General features: G+C 40.7%; 1 protein-coding gene across 1 annotated transcript; it reads left to right on the top strand.

Moving 5' to 3' along the window:
- Positions 1–209: 209 nt before the first annotated feature.
- On the top strand, positions 210–18,019 carry LOC139416719 (citrate synthase, mitochondrial). Its single transcript, XM_071165716.1, has 11 exons — positions 210–406; positions 6,043–6,090; positions 6,418–6,525; positions 7,803–7,868; positions 9,496–9,627; positions 12,319–12,507; positions 13,226–13,428; positions 13,894–14,023; positions 14,191–14,292; positions 14,449–14,658; positions 14,953–18,019. Exons 1-11 carry the CDS (start codon positions 350–352, stop codon positions 15,124–15,126), a joined length of 1,419 nt encoding a protein of 472 aa, XP_071021817.1. The 5' UTR covers positions 210–349; the 3' UTR covers positions 15,127–18,019.
- The last annotated feature ends 1,881 nt before the right edge of the window (positions 18,020–19,900 follow it).

Here is a 19,900-nt window from a genome sequence, read left to right as displayed (position 1 = left end):
CAAGTAAAATATTGCTGATATTTATCAAATTATTTCCGATCTACACTTGTAATTTTTATGGTCATGTCCAGAAACAATTCATTTAAATTGTGTGACAGAATGAAACGGAAATGAGTTCCATCCCAGTCTTCCGTTTGCCTTAGCCAATCGTTTCGATTGATAGAGACACACGAGGCTCAACTGGCCAATGAGGTTACATTTTCCTGCAACCACCATCCAATCAACGATACGCCTACTTGCGGGCCCGAATCCCTCTTCAACCTTCAGTCGTGCTTTTTCTGTAGGGGCACCTTCAACTAGCTTCTCTGGGCACTGTCTTTCAGAATAAATATATTTTCCCACAGACATCATGTCCTTTCTGGCTACCAGTATCAGCAGGCTAGCGCCAAGACTCCTTCAGTCAAAGGTAAGCCGAGGCAAGGAGCCTCTTCGAAGTAGAGTGGGCGTCAGTGCAAACGTTAATTTGCTAGAAACTATCAAGTAAACTTCAACAACTAGCTAGCCGGCTTGCTCGCTCTCCAGGAAAAATGTCGTTTGTAGTCAAGCGCATTCATGTATGCCAGTGGCTACACATCGCCAGACTGTTTTGAAGCTTACCAACGACGGTCCTCTATCTTTTAAATGCGTTGGCACTACTGTTTCTCGACGTTTTTTAGGTTAGCTGCGAGCTAGCCAGTTGACAGTGACGGATAACGTTAACAGGAGATTGATTGTGCAGGAGATTGACGTTTGACAGCTAACGTTAGTTAGCTATCCCTCCTCTCACATGGAAGTTATTTTAAACTGCTTGTTTAGATAATCCAAAATAATGCATAGTCTTATTATCTACCTACTGTCAGCAGTGGCAAGTTAATTGGCTGGCTAGCTAACCTGCTCCTCCACTTCCCCTCATTTGACCTTCAGTGCTAACATTTCCATTCATAAGTACATGTCCTAACTATTAACGTTAGTTTCTGTTGTATTGGCTATCTAGGTTTGTTCATTTCCGGGTGCTGTATTGTTGCCAAGTCTCCATTTATGTCGCAATCTACACTGAAAAAAATATATAAACGCAACTTGTAAAGTGTTGGTCCTGTGTTTCATGAGTTTAAATAAAAGATCCCATAAATGTTCCATATGCACGAAGCTTTTCTCTCAAATTTTGTGGACACTTATTTTATTTAAAAAAAAATGGTAGTTACATCCCTGTTAGTGAGAATTTCTCCTTTGCCAAGATAATCCATCCAGCTGACAGGTGTGGCATATCAAGAACTTGATTAAACAGCAGGATCATTACACGGGTGCATCTTGTTGGGGGCAATAAAAGACCACTTTAAAAGGTGTTTTTGTCACACAATGCTAAGTTTTGAGGGAGAGTGCAATTGGCATGCTGACTGCAGGAATGTCCACCAGAGCTGTTACTGGAAAATTGAATGTTAATTTCTCTACCATAAGCCGCCTCCAATGTCGTTTTAAAATATTCTGCAATACGTCCAACTGTCCTCAACCGCAGACAATGTGTATGTTATGTGCAAACAGTTTGCTGATGTCAACGTTGTGAATAGAGTGCCCCATGGTGGCGGTGTGGTTATGGTATGGGCAGGCATAAGTTACTGCCAATGAACACAATTGCATTTTTATCTATGGCCATTTGAAAGCACAGAGATGCTGTGAAGAGATACTGAGGGCTATTGTCATGCCATTCATCCGCCACCATTAACTCATATTTCTGCATGATAATGCACGGCCCCATGTCGCAAGGATCTGTACACAATTCCTGGAAGCTGAAAATGGCCTGCATACTCACCAGACATGTCACTCATTGAGCATGTTTGGGATGCTCTTAATCGATGTGTCGATAGCGTGTTCCAGTTCCCGCCAATATCCAGCAACTTAGCACAGCCATTGAAGAGGAGTGGGACAACATTCCACAGGCCACAATCAACAGCCTGGTCAACTCTATGCGAAGGAGATGTCGTGTTGCATGAGGCAAATGGTGTTCACACCAGATACTGACTGTTTTTCTGATTCATGCCCCTACTTTTTTTGAAGGTATCTGTGACCATCTGTATTCCCGGTCATGTGAAATCCATCGATCAGAGCCTAATTTATTTTTAATGGACTGATTTCCTTATGAACTGTAACTCAGTAAAATATTTGAAGTTGTTGCATATTGTGTTGATCTTTATTCAGTATACCTAGCCAGTTAACTATCCAATTATGTAATAGGTATATGCATGTGCAACACTGAAGTTTCAATAACACACACTGATTTGAATTCTGTCTTGATTTCATGCATTCCACAGAGGTCTGTTGATTCCTGGGTGCCACTGCTACCTCTTGCCTGGAAACCCAACGTTAAATTGCATTGAGTTCTATGTCGGGCAAAAATGAGTGTTTTGAATCAGGAAAGTTTCCTTTCACGACCTCTACAAGCCAGAATGTTGAATACAATTATATTCTAACAAACTTTACCGGTTGTCTGTGCAGTTGGTCCTTTTGGCGGTAGGAATGTGAAGCAATATCCACAAGAAATATGAATTACATTAACTTTTCAAAGCTGGTAGTGTGCTCAGGTTTCTATCACCTGAAGCATGTACAGAACAATGTAAACACGTGCAGGAGCTTGGCAAGTAGACACAAGGCTCGTGCATATGCTTCAGGTGATAGAAGTCTGAGCACTACCAGCACTTTCAAAAGTTGATGTAATTATACTTTCCTGTGGATATATTGTCTCCTACCGCCAAAAGGACCAACTGCAAGGACAACTGGTAAAGTACGTTCAAATATAATTTTATTTGACATTCTGGAAGTTGTGAGGAAACTTTCCTGATTCAAATGCTAATTTCTGCCCATTGGGTTTCCAAGCAACTACCTCCCTGGTCAGGAGTAAGACTGTCTGAGTGTCCTTGGAACACTGGCTGTAACTAGATTGTAACCTACAGTACTGCCTTCACCCAATTACCCTCCTGCTCAGATCATTCTATTTCTATGGCCCAGATAGCTGACAAATCACGTTAACTTGTGACTTCTTATTTGAGGGACTGTTAACTTTGATTCTCAGTTGAAGCATTGATGACATTGTGGAACTGTGTACAATAGTCCCAGCACTTTGTCGACACGTTATAATCCTTGCTTGCGATACGGTTTTGGTAACCTTTTGGAAGTTTGCTTCTGTACTGTACAATCTATAATTATTTTTCATAAAATAAAAGGTTAAATGAATACACCTTTTTATAGCGTTAGGATTCACACACGGCCATATAGCCAATTAGAACCGCTGTAACATGGCAATCTAGCATCTATGAACAACTGTGTATCGGAAGGAGGATGCCAGAAAAGTGTTGTAACTGAAAAATACTATCGGCTGCAAATGTGATAAAACCGATAAAAATAGTGTACAGTTAGTGTATATTTAGCTTTTCTAGTAATTAATGGTAATGGAAAGGGGGATACCTAAAGTTGGATTAGGAAAGTTGTTTGGACCAAGTGTACAGGTAACTTATTAGGTAATGTTGGGCGAGTTGGAACCGGTGTATTTCTGAATCAAACGCGACAAATAAATGTACATTTTGGGATATAACGAAGGAATTTATCGAACAAAAGGACCATTTGTGATGTTTATGGGACATTTTGGAGTGCCAACAGAAGATCTTCAAAGGTAAGGCATGAATTATATCATTATTTCTGACTTTCGTGTCGCACCTCCCTGGTTGAAAATTATTTGTTATGCATTTGTATGATGAGGCGCTGTCCTCAGATAATCGCATGGTTTGCTTTTGCCGTAAAGCCTTTTTGAAATCTGACACGGAAGCTGGATTAACAAGAAGTTAAGCTTTATTTTGGTGTATTGCACTTGTGATTTTATGAAAGTTAAATATTTCAAATTCAATTTCACCGGATGTTCCGGAACGTCTAGCCGTAACAGGTTTAATCGACATCCGTGTGTTCGGCACCTGGGGAGCAGTGGGTTAACTACCTTGCTCAGGGGCAGAATGACAGATTTTTACTTCGTCAGCTCGGGGATTCGATCTTTCGGTTACTGGCCCGACGCTAACCACTAGGTAAATGTACTACTGGTGATAGCAAACAATTCACACTTAACTTATGAAACAATGAATGTGCATTGTACAGTCCCCTTCTTGGACTGTGCCATTCAAGCGGCCTCCGCAAAGGATTAGTTCACTGAGATGGGTGTGACTAAGACGGGTGTCTCCTGTGCCATATATATATATATATATATATATATATATATATATATATATAATAAACATTGATAAAAGAAACAACTGTTATTCACAGAATTAAAAGATAGACTGCTCCTTAATGCAACCGCTGTGTCAATTTTTTTTTTTTTTTACTTTACGGAAAAAGCATAATCTGAGAAAGTTGCTCACATTTTGGAGTCAACAGAAGTTAGAAATTACACCATAAATATTCACTTACCTTTGATCTTCATCAGAAGGCACTCCCAGGAATCCCAGTTCGACGACAAATGACTGATTTGTTCCATAAAGATCATTTCTGTCCAAATAGCCACTTGTTGTTAGCGTGTTCAGCCCAGTAATCCATCTTCATGAGGCGCAGGCGCTTCAATTCCTCCATACATCGTTTGACTTATGTTTGGGAGTTTTTAACATAAAACATCAATGGGGAATTCCTATGTCTGAAGAAAAGCAATGGAACAAGAGCTAACTCTGTCCGCGCGTTGTGAGACACTCTGCCAGACCACTGAACATTTTTTAGTAGAATCCTCATTCAAGAAAGACGGCTGACATTAGTGGAAGCCGTAGGAAGTGCCCACTTCCTGGTTGGATTTTTCTCAGGTTTTTGCCTGCCATATGAGTTCTGTTATACTCAGACGTCATTCAGTTTTAGAAACTTCAGTGTTTTCTATCCAATACTCATAATAATATGCATATATTAGCATCTGGGACAGAGTAGGAGGCAGTTCACTCTGGGCACGCTATTCATCCAAAAGTGAAAATGCTGCCCCCTACCCCAAAAGAGTTAACCTACTTTTCCTAATCTGCCAAATTTAATTATCCTAACCTACTATGAAAAAGTCACTTCCGGTTGTGGCTGTATCAAAGTGGTGTGTTTTTTGGGAATCTTGTAGCCATATGTCCCTTGCGTTGACCCCCTGGCTCCATCCCCCTTCCATTGACTTTGACAATCTGACTGAGTCTGGTCAGAGATCTGTATATAATGACGAGATGCTCATGTCTTTGCCCTAACAATGGGAGCCGTTGTCCCAAAGGCAGGAAGGCAGGTGACAAGCTTAAATAAAAAAACAAACCCATAGAAACGCGTTGGGCTTACTTTGGACATATTTTTGCGAGAGTGAAACCTCTTGCTTCGCCTCTTCCTCTCTGGTCTGGTTTCAGACTACTGGTAGTAATCACCTGCTAAGCTACAAGATTACTGGCATCCAGTCAAGAACTTTCATCCTGCCTGGGCTGATTTTTGTATTTTTATTGATTTACTCAAGAACATTCCTGTTAATCCGACTCAATCTCCTAGTTCTAGTGACCAAGTCCTTAGGGTCATCTGCCATAGCTGGAGAAACAAATGCATTATGGTTAATTGAAATTGAGAAATATTGCTAGCTTTTTGCTATAAACCCTCTAGGTTCATTTTCTTTCATCATTATACCAGCTGCTCCCATTTACCTCTGACAACAGTATAATGGTCTCCGCTGTTATCTGCAGTCAAGGCAGACATTGCGGATTGCCGGACCAGATAGCAGTTATCTATACAGAACCAATTACCCGATCTTCCCACTCTGTCGTGGATGTTGAGTCTATGGGGTTGGATATTTAGGCTAACTGAGAAGCGGCGAGAAATCAGGATTTCATGGTACTATCAGCTCAATGATTAAATTAGGCCTACTTCTAGTAGTCTAGCTGCAGGTATTGGAAATCAGAGTGCAGTTGTGCGACGCAGCTAATTTGAAGCTTCTCTAATACCTCCTTTACACTCAGTGCTAACCAGGTCTGTGGTCAAAACAGAGACTATCCCACAGGCTCATGTTTTCTGATGCTTGCATTTTCCTCTCTGCAGAATGCCTCATGTGTCATTGTGGCATCCAGACATGCCAGCTCATCAACAGTAAGTACTCTGACCACCTCTTCAAGGCCACTCATTGTCAGTTTGCTCATTATTAACGTAATTGTTGGTGAAGAATGATATTAATAGGGATTGACAAGACATTTCCTTCTTTGTTCTCTTTGCCATTATGGACCATGCTGATAGGTTGAAAAACACAGGCTTATAAAGTTATGTTTTGGATATAATGGTTGTTTAACTAACACAGACTTGGCAGTGTTATCACAGTTTTCACTAGGTTCTCTGTAGTTGACCTTTTTTTTTAATAGGCTGGATTTCAACTAATTTTATTTTGACTGAGCTTTCAGAGACATGTCTGTGTTTTTGCAGAATTTAAAGGATGTTCTATCAGACCTCATCCCAAAAGAGCAAAGTAGGATCAAGAGCTTCAAACAGCAGTATGGTAAAACCAACATTGGATCGATCACTGTTGATATGGTAAGTAATTGAGCCATATTCATTATCTCAGAACATAATGTTGGTAAAAACCATATAAGAGAATCAAAGGCTTTTAATGTAGAAATAAACCACTTTGAGAGAAAAATTGCAAGATTATGTTATAATACTTTTATTGGTTGTTTATGCAATAGAATAAGGGGTTGTTAGAACGCTCGTCTGTGTGTTCTACTGAGGATGAGCCTCTGGGAGATAACTGACAGGAGATTTATGATGGGGATACTGCATTCCAGAGCATGAGTTAATGAGTTAATGAGTTAATGTCTCACTGGTACAGTATAGAACAGAAACATGGCTCCAGTATGGAGTTAGGGGGCCAGACACTGGTCTCTACACAATGAAAACTGTTTTTACAGCAGATACTGTCTGCTGTGAATTATAAGTATCTTGTATACAAATCTTAACCTTGTGACCCATTCAATACATCTGTTCGTCATGTAGGTTGAAAGGGGTCTATCTTGGCTATAAAATACCTTTGTACTTTTGTCTCTGGGCTCTCAACGAATCATCTGAGGGTGATTTGTCGACCAGCCATCATGCTCCATTATTAAGTGGTTTAAAGATTTAGTTTAAGTATAACTTTGACTTGTGTGATAAGGTTGTCTCCTCATTTGATAGTAAAGAAATGAACCAACACACCACAAAGATCAGAAAAGCAATGGTAAAATCATTTTCAAAATTCCATTAACAAAATTATGTGTGGTGAGGGTCTTTAGTTTATCAATATGTAGAAATGGATTCACATTACTGTATTATAAACCGGCTGCTACGTGATTGGGTCTGATGTTGCCCCTCATCTATCCCCCTTTTAGCATACTAGCGGTCATGTAATGTACCACTACTCAGCCTGTTCCCTGCCAGCTAAGCATAGCCACATGTGTCCGATGACACTTTGCTTCTTGAAAACTTGATTGCTGATATTCAAAACATTTTGAGACTGTACCAACACCGGACTAATGCAACAAAAAATAACTACAATATAAAGCTGAGTCACAAGCTCTTGCCTCCCACACCAGAAATCACAGCAGACTCACTCCAGGGTTACACACACCTCAGCTCTTACAGTGAACGTCATCCACACGTTTATCATTCACATGACATCTTCACCCTTTTTATGACTATGAAGAATGTAGATGAATTAAGATCAGGGTCATCTTTACACATTTTGAATTGAGACACTTATTTCTGGACTTTGATCAGAAATAAATAGTCTAGCCTATATTGAGCTTTCTGTACAGAATGTAATTTCTGTTTCATAGGTCTATGGTGGGATGAGGGGCATGAAGGGTCTGGTGTATGAGACCTCAGTGCTGGATCCTGATGAGGTGGGTTTCCTGCCATCACAACACAAATAATCCACTAAACAGTATCACCCACAGAATAATTGATGTGTCAAGCTGAGCACTCTTGGCCCTCGTAGATAAGCCATATGGTTACTTACAGTGCCTTCAGAATGTATTCAGACTCATTGACTTATTCCACATTTTGTGTTACAGCCTGAATTCAAAATTGAAAACAATTATTCTCACCCATCTACACACAATACCCCTTAATGACAAGGTGAAAACATGTTTTTAGACATTTTTGCACATTTTATTGAAAATGAAATACAGAAATAAGTATTCACACGAGTCAATACTTTGTAGAAGCACCTTTGGCAGTGACTACAGTCTTTCTGGGTAAGTCTCTAAGAGCTTTCCACACCTGGATTGTACACCATTTGCCCATTTTTTTTTATTATTAAAAAAATTCTTCAAGCTCTGTCATTAGTTGTTCATTGCTAGACAACCACTTTCAGGTCTTGCCATAGATTTTCATGTATATTTAAGTCAAAACTGTAACTCGACCACTCGGAACATTCACTGTCTTCTTAGTAAGCAACTCCAGTGTAGATTTGGCCTTGTCTGTTAGGTCATTGTCCTGCTGAAAGGTGAATTAATCTCCCAGTGTCTGTTGGAAAGCAGACTGAACCAGGTTTTCCTTTAGGATTTTGCCTGTGCTTAGCTCCATTCTGTTAAGGACTGGGGAGTTTTTCAGGATAAAAAATAAACAATTACAAGCACACCCATAACATGATGCAGCTTTAAACATAGTGGTACTCCGTAATTAGTTGTATTGGGTTTGCCCCAAACAACTTTGTATTCGGGACACAAAGGTAATTGCTTTGACAGATTTTTTTTCTAGTATTACTTTAATGCCTTGTTGCAAACAGGATGCATGTTTTGGAATCTTTTTATTCTGTACAGCTTCCTTCTTTTCACCCTGTCAATTAGGTTAGTATTGTTGAGTAACTACAATTTTGTTGGTCCATCCTCAGTTTTCTCCTATCACAGCCATTGGCCTTAGGGTGACAGCCATGAGCAGTTTCCGTCCTCCGGCAACTGAGTTACATCCAAAGTGTAATTAATAACGAACCTATACTCAAAGGGTCTTCTTCATTTTTTAAAATGTTTTTTTTACCCATCTACCAATAGGTGCCGTTCTTTGCAAGGCATTGAACAACCTCCCTGGTCTTTGTGGTTGAATCTGTGCTTGTAATTCACTACTTGACTGAGGGACCTTACAGATAATTGTACGTGTGGGTAAAGAGATGACTCAAATATCATGTTAAACACAATTATTGCACATAGTGAGTCCATGCAACTTATTATGTGACTTGTTAAGCACATTTTAAAAAACAAACATTTTTTTTACTCCTGAACTTATTTAGGCTTGCCATAACAAACGGGTTGAATACTTATAACATTTTGGTTTTTCTTTATTAAATGATTTTGTGTAAATTTCAAAAACATATTTCCTCTTTTATATATATTGTGTGTGTAGGCCAGTGACAAAACATCTACATTTAATCCATTTTAAATTCAGGCTGTAAGACAACAAAATGTGGAAAACGTCAAGGGGTGTCAGTACTTTCTCAAGGCACTATCTAAATTGTGTCAAATTTGTCTTTAGGGCATCCGCTTCCGTGGCTACAGCATTCCAGAGTGTCAGCAGCTGTTGCCCAAGGCTCCAGGAGGTCAGGAGCCATTGCCTGAGGGCCTCTTTTGGCTGCTGGTCACAGGACAGGTCCCCACAGAGGAACAGGTGAGATGGGGCTAGGGCTAATTTAAACTCAATGTAAAGATTTAGTCTGGTCAAGTGGAAAGGAGGTTAAAGGGTAGCATAAACATAACCACATGTAACATGGATTTGCATTAGTATACGCATGTAAAGTTCTAATACAATGATAGACCTCACTTTTATTTTTTAAGTTATTACATAAAACCGATCAGAATGCTAAAGTCATGCCGGGAAAGTGTTTTTTGCGGGTTGTGACGTTTTATATGGAGGACCCAGCCAGTCAGCCTATTCCCTATAATGTAAACTTCAACAGAAATAACTTAATGTATAACTTCAAATTAAATCAAATCGTTTGCACCTTCATAACTACTGGTTTCAATAAAAAAAACTTCAAACCAAATTAATGTATGAATTTATTGATAGAAATCAGCTTGCAAAGATGCTAGCCTGCTAACGTTAGGTTAGCACTGCATGAGTCAGCCAGTTACGATCAACACCTAGCTAACAGAAACATTTAAATTAAACCAAAGTTTATAACACCATCTAAACAATTATCAAATAATGTTGCCGTATATGCAGTTCTCTTAGCCAGCAAGCTAAGGTTACTTATTTAGCCTGCTTGCTAGCATAGCCAGCTAACTAGTCTAGTTGGACAACCACCACGGTCAACATAGCTAAGTGGTAAGCCAGAGAACAACACCAACTATTCTAGCACAAGCAGGAAAAATATATATAAATCTAACAGATACAGTGGGGTAAAAAAGTATTTAGTCAGCCACCAATTGTGCAAGTTCTCCCACTTATAAAGATGAGGCCTGTAATTTTAATCATAGGTACACAAAATCACATTGTAGGATTTTTTATTAATTTATTTGCAAATGATGGTGGAAAATAAGTATTTGGTCAATAACAAAAGTTTCTCAATACTTTGTTATATACCCTTTGTTGGTTATGACAGAGGTCAAACATTTTCTGTAAGTCTTCACAAGGTTTTCACACACTTGCTGGTATTTTGGCCCATTCCTCCATGCAGATCTCCTCTAGAGCAGTGATGTTTTGGGGCTGTTGCTGGGCAACACGGACTTTCAACTCCCTCCAAAGATTTTCTATGGGGTTGAGATCTGGAGACTGGCTAGGCCACTCCAGGACCTTGAAATGCTTCTTACGAAGCCACTCCTTCGTTGCCCGTGCGGTGTGTTTGGGATCATTGTCATGCTGAAAGACCCAGCCACGTTTCATCTTCAATGCCCTTGCTGATGGAAGGAGGTTTTCACTCAATCTCACGATACATGGCCCCATTCATTCTTTCCTTTACATGGATCAGTTGTCCTGGTCCCTTTGCAGAAAAACAGCCCCAAAGCATGATGTTTCCACCCCCATGCTTCACAGTAGGTATGGTGTTCTTTGGATGCAACTCAGCATTCTTTGTCGTGGAGCCCCAGATCGAGGGAGATTATCAGTGGTCTTGTATGTCTTCCATTTCCTAATAATTGCTCCCACAGTTGATTTCTTCAAACCAAGCTGCTTACCTATTGCAGATTCAGTCTTCCCAGCCTGGTGCAGGTCTGCAGTTTTGTTTCTGGTGTCCTTTGACAGCTCTTTGGTCTTGGCCATAGTGGAGTTTGGAGTGTGACTGTTTGAGGTTGTGGACAGGTGTCTTTTATACTGATAACAAGTTCAAACAGGTGCCATTAATACAGGTAGTGAGTGGAGGACAGAGGAGCCTCTTAAAGAAGAAGTTACAGGTCTGTGAGAGCCAGAAATCTTGCTTGTTTGTAGGTGACCAAATACTTATTTTCCACCATAATTTGCAAATAAATTCATTAAAGGTCCTACAATGTGGTTTTTCTGGATTTTTTTTCTTCTCATTTTGTCTGTCATAGTTGAAGTGTACCTATGATAAACATTACAGGCCTCATCTTTTTAAGTGGGAGAACTTGCACTATTGGTGGCTGACTAAATACTTTTTTGCCCCACTGTATAAAGTAGAGCGTGGAGACTTACCGATTGACAGCTGAGTTAACGACCAAAGAAGAGCAGAGGAAAAGGCCTTTTCACCAGCCTGAGGGAGTCCGCTAATCCCATAGCGATATAGGGAGGTAAATCCACATTGAATTTACCCGGTTCATCTCATTACTGCTGACTCTCGTGATGTACCGGTAGGGAACAGAGGTTGCTGGCTTAACATTCACGCTCGGCACAGCACCTAGTTTCAGTCACTCATTCCGAATCCTGCCTTCCACTGGTTATAGCTATCAAAGTCCTCCGTGGTGAAATGAGCACTGCATACAGTAGACGTTCCCGTGGTTCCCTTCATCCAATCCACTCGCTCCAACTGGACAAACCGTTCCCACTACAAAGCTAGCTTCTCGTTTTTGGGCCACAAATTGTGGGTATTACTGCAACAACTCAACTCCAACACACATCCTTGGCATTTGGTGTTTGCTGCAGCTCTTTCTTGAAGCCACCACGAGATGAGGTCTAATTCCACCCTAATATGGCTCAGCTGGAGGAAATTCTTATATTACAGGTTTTATGGTACCAGTTAAAAGTTTGGACACACCTACTCTTTATGGTTTAGGAGTAAGGCATTTAAGTTCTACAACCATAGCAAAGTGATGGGGATTTATAATGTTTGGGATTGAAGAACATTTCCTGGCTCAATTTTTTTATAGGCCCTACTTGTACTCACCGATCATGTTTGCATCTCTCCAGGTGAGCTGGTTGTCCAAAGAATGGGCTAAGCGGGCAGCACTCCCCTCCCACGTCGTCACCATGCTAGATAACTTCCCTACCAACCTTCACCCAATGTCCCAGTTCAGCGCCGCTATCACAGCTCTGAACAGTGAGAGCAGCTTTGCCCGGGCCTACTCCGAGGGCGTCAACAAGGCCAAGTACTGGGAGGTAAGTCACACACAGACAGATCTCAGCATGTATTCTTCACAGACCTGGGTTCAGATGGTATTTGACATTTAAAAATATTTTCTGTGTTTGATTGAGCGTGCCTGGTGAAATGGAACAAACAGAATAGCCATTAAGGTGTAAACCTTGCACATCTGGCGCTTCAGGCAGGCTAAAGTCGACGCTCAAAGTATTTGAAAGATTTTAAATATGATTTGAACCTAGGTCTGCATTCCTCACACGACAATGCAGTACAGGCAGAGGTGTGGTAAAAGGCATTAAACCAGTGTGTGATGCCAGCTCAAGAGTCGTCTTCACTAAACCTTGACTTATTTTAAAGTACCTTTCAAGTGTCTGTTCTTTTAAATGTGAATTTTAACACGCACACCGGGTCTTCCTTGAACAAGAGCATATTCATCTCTTCCTCGACTTCCTGGTTAAAGATGAGGCTACATTTAAGTAAATAGAAACACAATCACACTGTTTGTGTAGAGCAGGGAATTACAGCCCCAGAGTTCAACAGAGACTTGAAAAAACTCACAGACCAAAACATCAACAGGAAATACCTACCGAGGTAATCGTGTGTGGGATTTATCATGTCTTTCAGTGAGATCCTGTGGGAAGACAGTCTACTGACTGTTGATTAAACCACCTACCCTTCTCTATTCAGTTAATCTATTCCATTCCTGTTCATCTATTCAGTTAATCTACTCTATTCCAGTTCATCTATGAGGACTCCATGGACTTAATTGCCAAGTTGCCATGTGTTGCTGCTAAGATCTACCGTAACCTGTACCGTGAGGGCAGCAGCATTGGCGCTATTGATTCCAACCAGGACTGGTCCGCTAACTTCGCCAACATGCTGGGCTACAGCAACTCTGCTGAGTTCACTGAACTTATGAGGCTCTACCTCACCATCCACAGGTATTTTACTATGGGCCAGTTTCAGGTTAAGAATCTCCACTGAAGAATCTCCATTGAAACCAGCCCTGAAGGATTTATATATTAAGCATAATTACAGTTTAAGTGCCTTTGGGTCATTGAAAAGCACTCTATAAATCCCAGGTATTCATATTATTAACCATTATAAGTCATTGATTTATTTTACTTTTGGGGGGGAGGGGGCGTTGCCATTTTGTCTATTTTTTTGGCTGTAGTTCCTTCCCCTTTGCCACTAAATTCTGAGATTTGTGAAACCCTCAAATATAAAAATTCTCTGCCCCCTAGTGTTTATATGTTGCATTATAATTATTCTACAGTTTTGGGGGGGATAAGTCTGTATTTCAATATAGCTCTGTATAAATGTTTGTTAGTAGTAATCAATAATGTGAGGTACAATTTTGTAATGAATTACTATACATTAAAATGAATGTGACCCTTTGGTTTCAGTGACCATGAGGGAGGCAACGTCAGCGCCCACACAAGTCACCTGGTGGGCAGTGCTCTGTCTGACCCTTACCTCTCCTTCAGTGCTGCTCTGAACGGGCTGGCTGGACCTCTGCATGGGCTGGCCAACCAGGTCTGTGTCAATCCTGTCCTTTGCTCTGCACAGTCACATGGATGGACAGAACGATAGTCATGTTGGCGTAACTAGCTTTTCCTTAACATTAGCACAACAGTGCTTTTATAGAGTTTCTGTTTTAGACTTGCTGAGGTTATAACAGTGTCTTTCTGTGTGCCCTACAGGAGGTACTGGTGTGGCTGACGGCCCTGCAGAAGGAGATGGGAGGGGAGGTGTCTGATGAGAAGATGAGGGATTACATCTGGAACACACTCAAGTCTGGCAGGGTAAGAGTGCGTCTGGCTTCACTATTACGACGCATCTTACCAAAAAGTCCCTAGTTCTCCAGGATTCTGGGAATCAGGAACGGGGATTCTGAAGAACACAGGAGATTTGGGGGAAGTTTTCAACCCTACTCCTCACACCCTCTCTCTCTGCCGTAGGTGGTGCCAGGCTACGGGCATGCTGTCCTGAGGAAGACTGACCCCAGGTACCAATGCCAGCAGGAGTTTGCCTTTAAGCACCTGCCCAATGACCCCATGTTCAAGCTGGTGCACCAGCTCTACAAGATTGTGCCCCCAGTGCTGCTAGAGCAGGGTAAGGCCAAGAACCCCTGGCCCAATGTAGATGCCCACAGTGGAGTGCTGCTGCAGGTAAGCAATATTCTTTATTCAGGCATTCTGCTCAACAATGTCCTATTGTAATGTTACGTATTGCAATGTAATGCAGATCCATTCTGAAACTTCGATGGAAGTTGAATTTGAAAGTGCATTCTAAATGTATTTTGACTAGTCAGCATTACAATTATACTTCAATTATAAGCATCACAAAACACAGCACCTGTGTGTTTTAGTTTAGTCTTTTAATCATTCCATTTTTGTTGACCCTCTGTAACAAAACATATTTGACCTCTCCCTGGCCTTCCCCCTGACCTCTCTCCACTACAGTATTATGGGATGACAGAGATGAACTACTACACTGTGTTGTTCGGCGTGTCCCGAGCCCTGGGAGTGCTGGCCCAGCTGATCTGGAGCCGAGCCCTGGGCTTCCCCCTGGAACGCCCCAAGTCCATGAGCACAGACGGACTCATGACCCTGGTGGGGGCCAACAAGTCAGGCTGAAGAGGGATAGAAAGGAGGAAATAACAAATAAAAGCTAACCTCGCCCCCATCCCCATGAAAGAGATTCAAAGAGACAGTACACATTTTTAATTTATTATTATTAATCAAAAATCCCCAAAAAGGGCGTTTGATATTTACATTGTTGGGTGTGAGACGGTTAGGTAGTCATAGATATCCTATATTATATATCCCCGCTATGCCTCCACATTTGGAAGATAAAGAGAGATGCGAAACACATACTCATACACTGAGTGTAAAAAAACAAGAACTCCTTCCTAATATTAAGTTGCCCCCCCCCCCCCATTGCCCTCAGAACTGCCTCAATTTGTCAGGGCATGGACTCTACAAGGTGTAGAAAGCGTTCCACAGGGATGCTGGCCCATGCTGACTCCAATGCTTCCCACAGTTGTGTCAAGTTGCCTGGATGTCCTTTGGGTTGTGGACCATTCTTGATACACACAGGAAACTGTTGAGCGAGAAAAATCCGGCAGTGTTGCAGTTCTTGACACACTCAAACCAGTGCACCGGGTACCTACTACCATACCCCATTCAAAGGCATTTAATCTTTTGTCTTGGCCATGCACCCTATGAATGGCACACATTCACAATCCATGTATCAATTGTCTCAAGGCTTAAAAATCCTTTAACTTGTCTCATCTCCATCTACATTGATTGATTGAAGCGAATTCAACAAGTTAATCAATAAGGGATAATAGCTTTCACCTGGTCAGTCTGTCATGGAAAGAGCATGTGTCCTTAATGTTTCGTACACTCAGTGTATATACAATTCACCTGCCTAGAGATTACAGCTAGTTTAATTTATGTCCAGTGTTTGCTAACCCCATGCCTCTCGTATGCTGGCCAGGCCTGGGTTGCCCAGTCTGTCACTCCACCTCATTACTACAGAGCTCCCACCTATCTCTGTTCCTGACTCAAGACAATAACAGCACAGTAGGTTAATGTGATCTTGTAGCATCATCAGATTTCCCCATGTGCCTGGGAGGACAGGGCCACCAACAGATTGAAGATGTGAAGGGGCATAAAAAGTAGCATGAAATCCAAACTCATATACTGTTTTACTATTGTTTCAATTGGAGCATATCCGTTTGGTTTCCAGGCTACGTAAACATAGAATTATGTGGGGAGTTATAGACAAATAACAAATGGTCATCAATTGAGATTTAAATTGTGGTAGTTTGACATCAAGATTAACCCCTTCAAAAAGCAAGCACAATTAATAAGGAAGCAAGTTACGTTTAATTTCGGTCACATTCTGCTGGTATTAGTTGCTGAAGCTTTGATTGACTGGAAAGCCTGGCCTAATCTAAAACAGGGAAACATATATATTTTTTGGCCTGAAACCCTCACCCCATTTATCTATACATTTCCCCCAATGTCACTAACCATTCTGATTTCACTCCCAAGAACACTCCAGTAAAGAAAGGTCCTTCTCTGTAAAAGTATTTAACTTCCACGGAAGATGTTCAATTTCGCTGAAGAAGGATGCAAATCAGGAAAGACAGGGTGCTGCCCCCTTTATTTAAAATTAATATATATAGATTTCATTCATTCATTCGTCTGGCTTGATTCCCTGACTTCAATGGATTCAACCTTGAACACACCTCTATGATCAAAATAACCTTTTTGTTTTTCAATCGTGTCTTATATTCTTTCCTTTCAATTTCTGTCTGGGCATCTTTTGTAATGTGGGATTTGTGTGGGTAGGATGTATATGATAGAGCTCTGAATTGAAGCTTGGAGTACCCAAAGGCCTGATTTAATTATAACATAGACTTGTCATCTTTGAAGGATTGGGAAGACAAGGTCTTCTGATTTTAGTATGTACATGAATGCATGCTTGGACATAAGTGTGCAGTCGGGGCTATGTATCTGTTGAGGTCCTGTCTTAATTTTGTTGATAAACTGGGTGGTTCGAGCTATGAATGCTGATTGGCTGACAGCCGTGGTATATCACGCATATGACAAAACATTTGTTTTTACTGCTATTATTACGTTGGTAACCAGTTTTAATAGTAATAAGGCACCTTGGTGGTTTGTTGTATAGGCATTGTGTTGGGCCTAAGAACAGCCCTTAGCCGTAGTATAATGGTCATATAGCATACACTATACTTAAACAATAAGGCCTGGGGTTATGCTACTAATGCCCCAGAAAAGCGCTTCAGTGATCGAGCTGCTGCTACTTCAAAATGAGCACTTGTTGGTTTAGAATCCTTAGTTCTTAGCAATAGTAAAACCTCTGTTAGATTTGTCATTTTTTGGGTGTTGAATGATAAACCTCTAATGTATAAAGATAATAATTTGTGGTTTTAATGTATACTTTGTATATAGTTATGTATAGCTTGAATGAATGAGCTATTTTCAAAAAGTATTGCCTCAGTCATACAGCTGTGTGATTCCAACCTCGCTCATTACATCTTTCTGTTTTACGTGTCGTTTTGAAAGTTATTCTTGTAAATAAATCTATTGCCTGTTTTATATGGGCTTTTTCTGCTGTTTAGGGGGTGTTTGCTTTGACTGTTTTCAAGCTTGCTCTCAGGCAGCAGATATTGGTTGCAGGCACATAGCAGCTTTTCCTGTGCTTATGTTTATCAACACAACATACTATATAGCAGCTGTTGCACTTCTACCACTGCTTTCTGGAACAACTCATTCAATGTCTGTCAGACTTCACTGATGTTAGTCCCCTCAAATTTCTACACCTCTTGGTTTGATGTTTTTCTGTGTTCATTCTTCTTGGTTTGTCTTGTGGAGCGTGGTTATTTCTGATCATAGAGGGTCTAAAGAACGTGTGGAACCAGGGGAAGACGGGATGGGTCAAATAGGTGAAAGGCGCTTAGAACAAATGGGAAACCAATAAATGTTTTTATTAACACTTGGTGTCATGTTCATGTTTATTCATGGTGTGAAAAGAGGTTGAAAACTGACAAGGTTATTTCAATAACAAATGGAAAATTGCAAAGTCGCTGGTAATCTAGTCCTGGCAGATTGTCTTCCTGTCTCAATGTCCTGGATGGACTGTACATAATGAGATTTGGACTGGCATTTCCAGGTTTTGAAATTAAGGAATGAGAATACCCTTGTGCATGATAAAAATACACAACCAGCCAGCTTGCCTTACGTCAAATAAGCCCAGCAGTCTCACCTCTGGCTCTCTTGTTTCTGGCTCTGGAGAACTGCAGTCATGAGACCAGACCGGGGATAATGTTACACACTGAAACAACCACTCAGCCGCTGTTGCATGAGCCCCCACTGCACCAGGCCTTGTCTGTTTCTGTATACATGGCTAGACAGCTGAATCACAAGGAAGTGGGGCTTTGTTTAGTGAACTTTAGTTAATGTCCTACAATCAGTTTAAGTACAGTATTACCCAACGTGGTAGTCTTTACATTTACGTTGTGATTTCATTTGTATAGGTATGGTGGTGTATGGGAGATATGTGTAATAATAACTGGCAGATGGTTAAAGGACCCATCTCTCTGTGCTGTTATTAATAACTGGCCCAGATACCACCACCCTACTCTGGTTTCCCTTTGAAAAGGCAGCATCCACACATAGCAGAACCCCCCCCCCCCCCCACGATTCACACTTCACCTGTTTCATTCGGCACGTGACAAAATGTGAATCGATTTTTTTTTTCTCCCTCTTCAGCTTCTGTGCTTGACACTGCGAAGGAAACGACTCGATAAGGAGTTATGGCAATATGTATTTGGACTACATTGTATGGATGCACATTCCCAATATTCCATTGCATTGATAAGTGTGATTTTGTAGTGAGCAGTGACCAGCTGCTCATGGTCAACCAGAATGTAACATTTTGCTGAAATTCTAATTGGGGAAAAAAAGTAGAGCACAAGTAGTGTTTGTTCTCCAACTGATACCATGGTTACAGAAGTGTAAATGAACACACTAAACACAACTTACCTAAGTTAAAACCAATTTGATCAGCACGCCAAACTCAAACATTATATGCTCATACACTGCGTCTCAACACCCGTTTGTCCATTATTGCTCACTTTAGATCTAATTGGCAGAATAAGTACAAGGTAGGCTAATTAGGAATACAGTAACATGATTCACAATTCCACCTCCATTTTTATTTACAATACACACATCATGCACACAAATACAATTGCCCTATATCAACACCCGACGGAAAATGAAAAGCAATGAATACAGCGGTTCTTAGGAAGGCTAGAGGTGCAATACTGTTAAACTGGATGACCACTAGCAACTTATTGGTTGCTTTTGAACATAAAAAAAAAATACAAAAAGGAAGTTGCTTTGAAGTATTGAGACAGTGGTTATAAGTCTTGGGAGTCTTGCTTGAGAACAAATGAATAGTCTTGAATCTAAAAGACACACTTAAAATAGCTTCCTATGTTAACCTTTCATGACCTCCTAGAGTAAATTCCACCATCATAGCAAATGCATACCAGTACATTACACATGATCTGTTAGACTTAGTCCTTTATTACACAATAACTAAAATATGTGCATGTTTTCCCATTAAAACGTAGGCAAACCCAACAAATACAATTCAAAAGAAAACATCCTACACAAGTAGCCATATCTTTCATGCATAAATACTGCAATAAAATAACTGTCTTGTCTAATTTATGAACGCGCTAGGTAGCTTGTCTTGACACAGCCATCTTGACACACTTTATAGAATTTTCACAGCATAATCGACAAAGCTCCTTTTCTTCATATTTACATACAAGCTCAACATTTAAAACCTTTTTTTTCTCCAAGA

The sequence above is a fragment of the Oncorhynchus clarkii genome, chromosome 9 (assembly GCF_045791955.1).
Source record: "Oncorhynchus clarkii lewisi isolate Uvic-CL-2024 chromosome 9, UVic_Ocla_1.0, whole genome shotgun sequence".
NCBI lineage: Eukaryota > Metazoa > Chordata > Actinopteri > Salmoniformes > Salmonidae > Oncorhynchus > Oncorhynchus clarkii.
This window is presented reverse-complemented; position numbering and strand designations above follow the sequence as displayed.

Coding starts and splice junctions, on each gene's coding strand:
- LOC139416719 (XM_071165716.1), top strand. CDS start 350: ATGTCCTTTCTGGCTACCAGTATCAGCAGGCTAGCGCCAAGACTCCTT. Junction 407..6,042: donor CAAGACTCCTTCAGTCAAAG/GTAAGCCGAGGC, acceptor TCCTCTCTGCAG/AATGCCTCATGTGTCATTGT. Junction 9,628..12,318: donor AGGTCCCCACAGAGGAACAG/GTGAGATGGGGC, acceptor GCATCTCTCCAG/GTGAGCTGGTTGTCCAAAGA.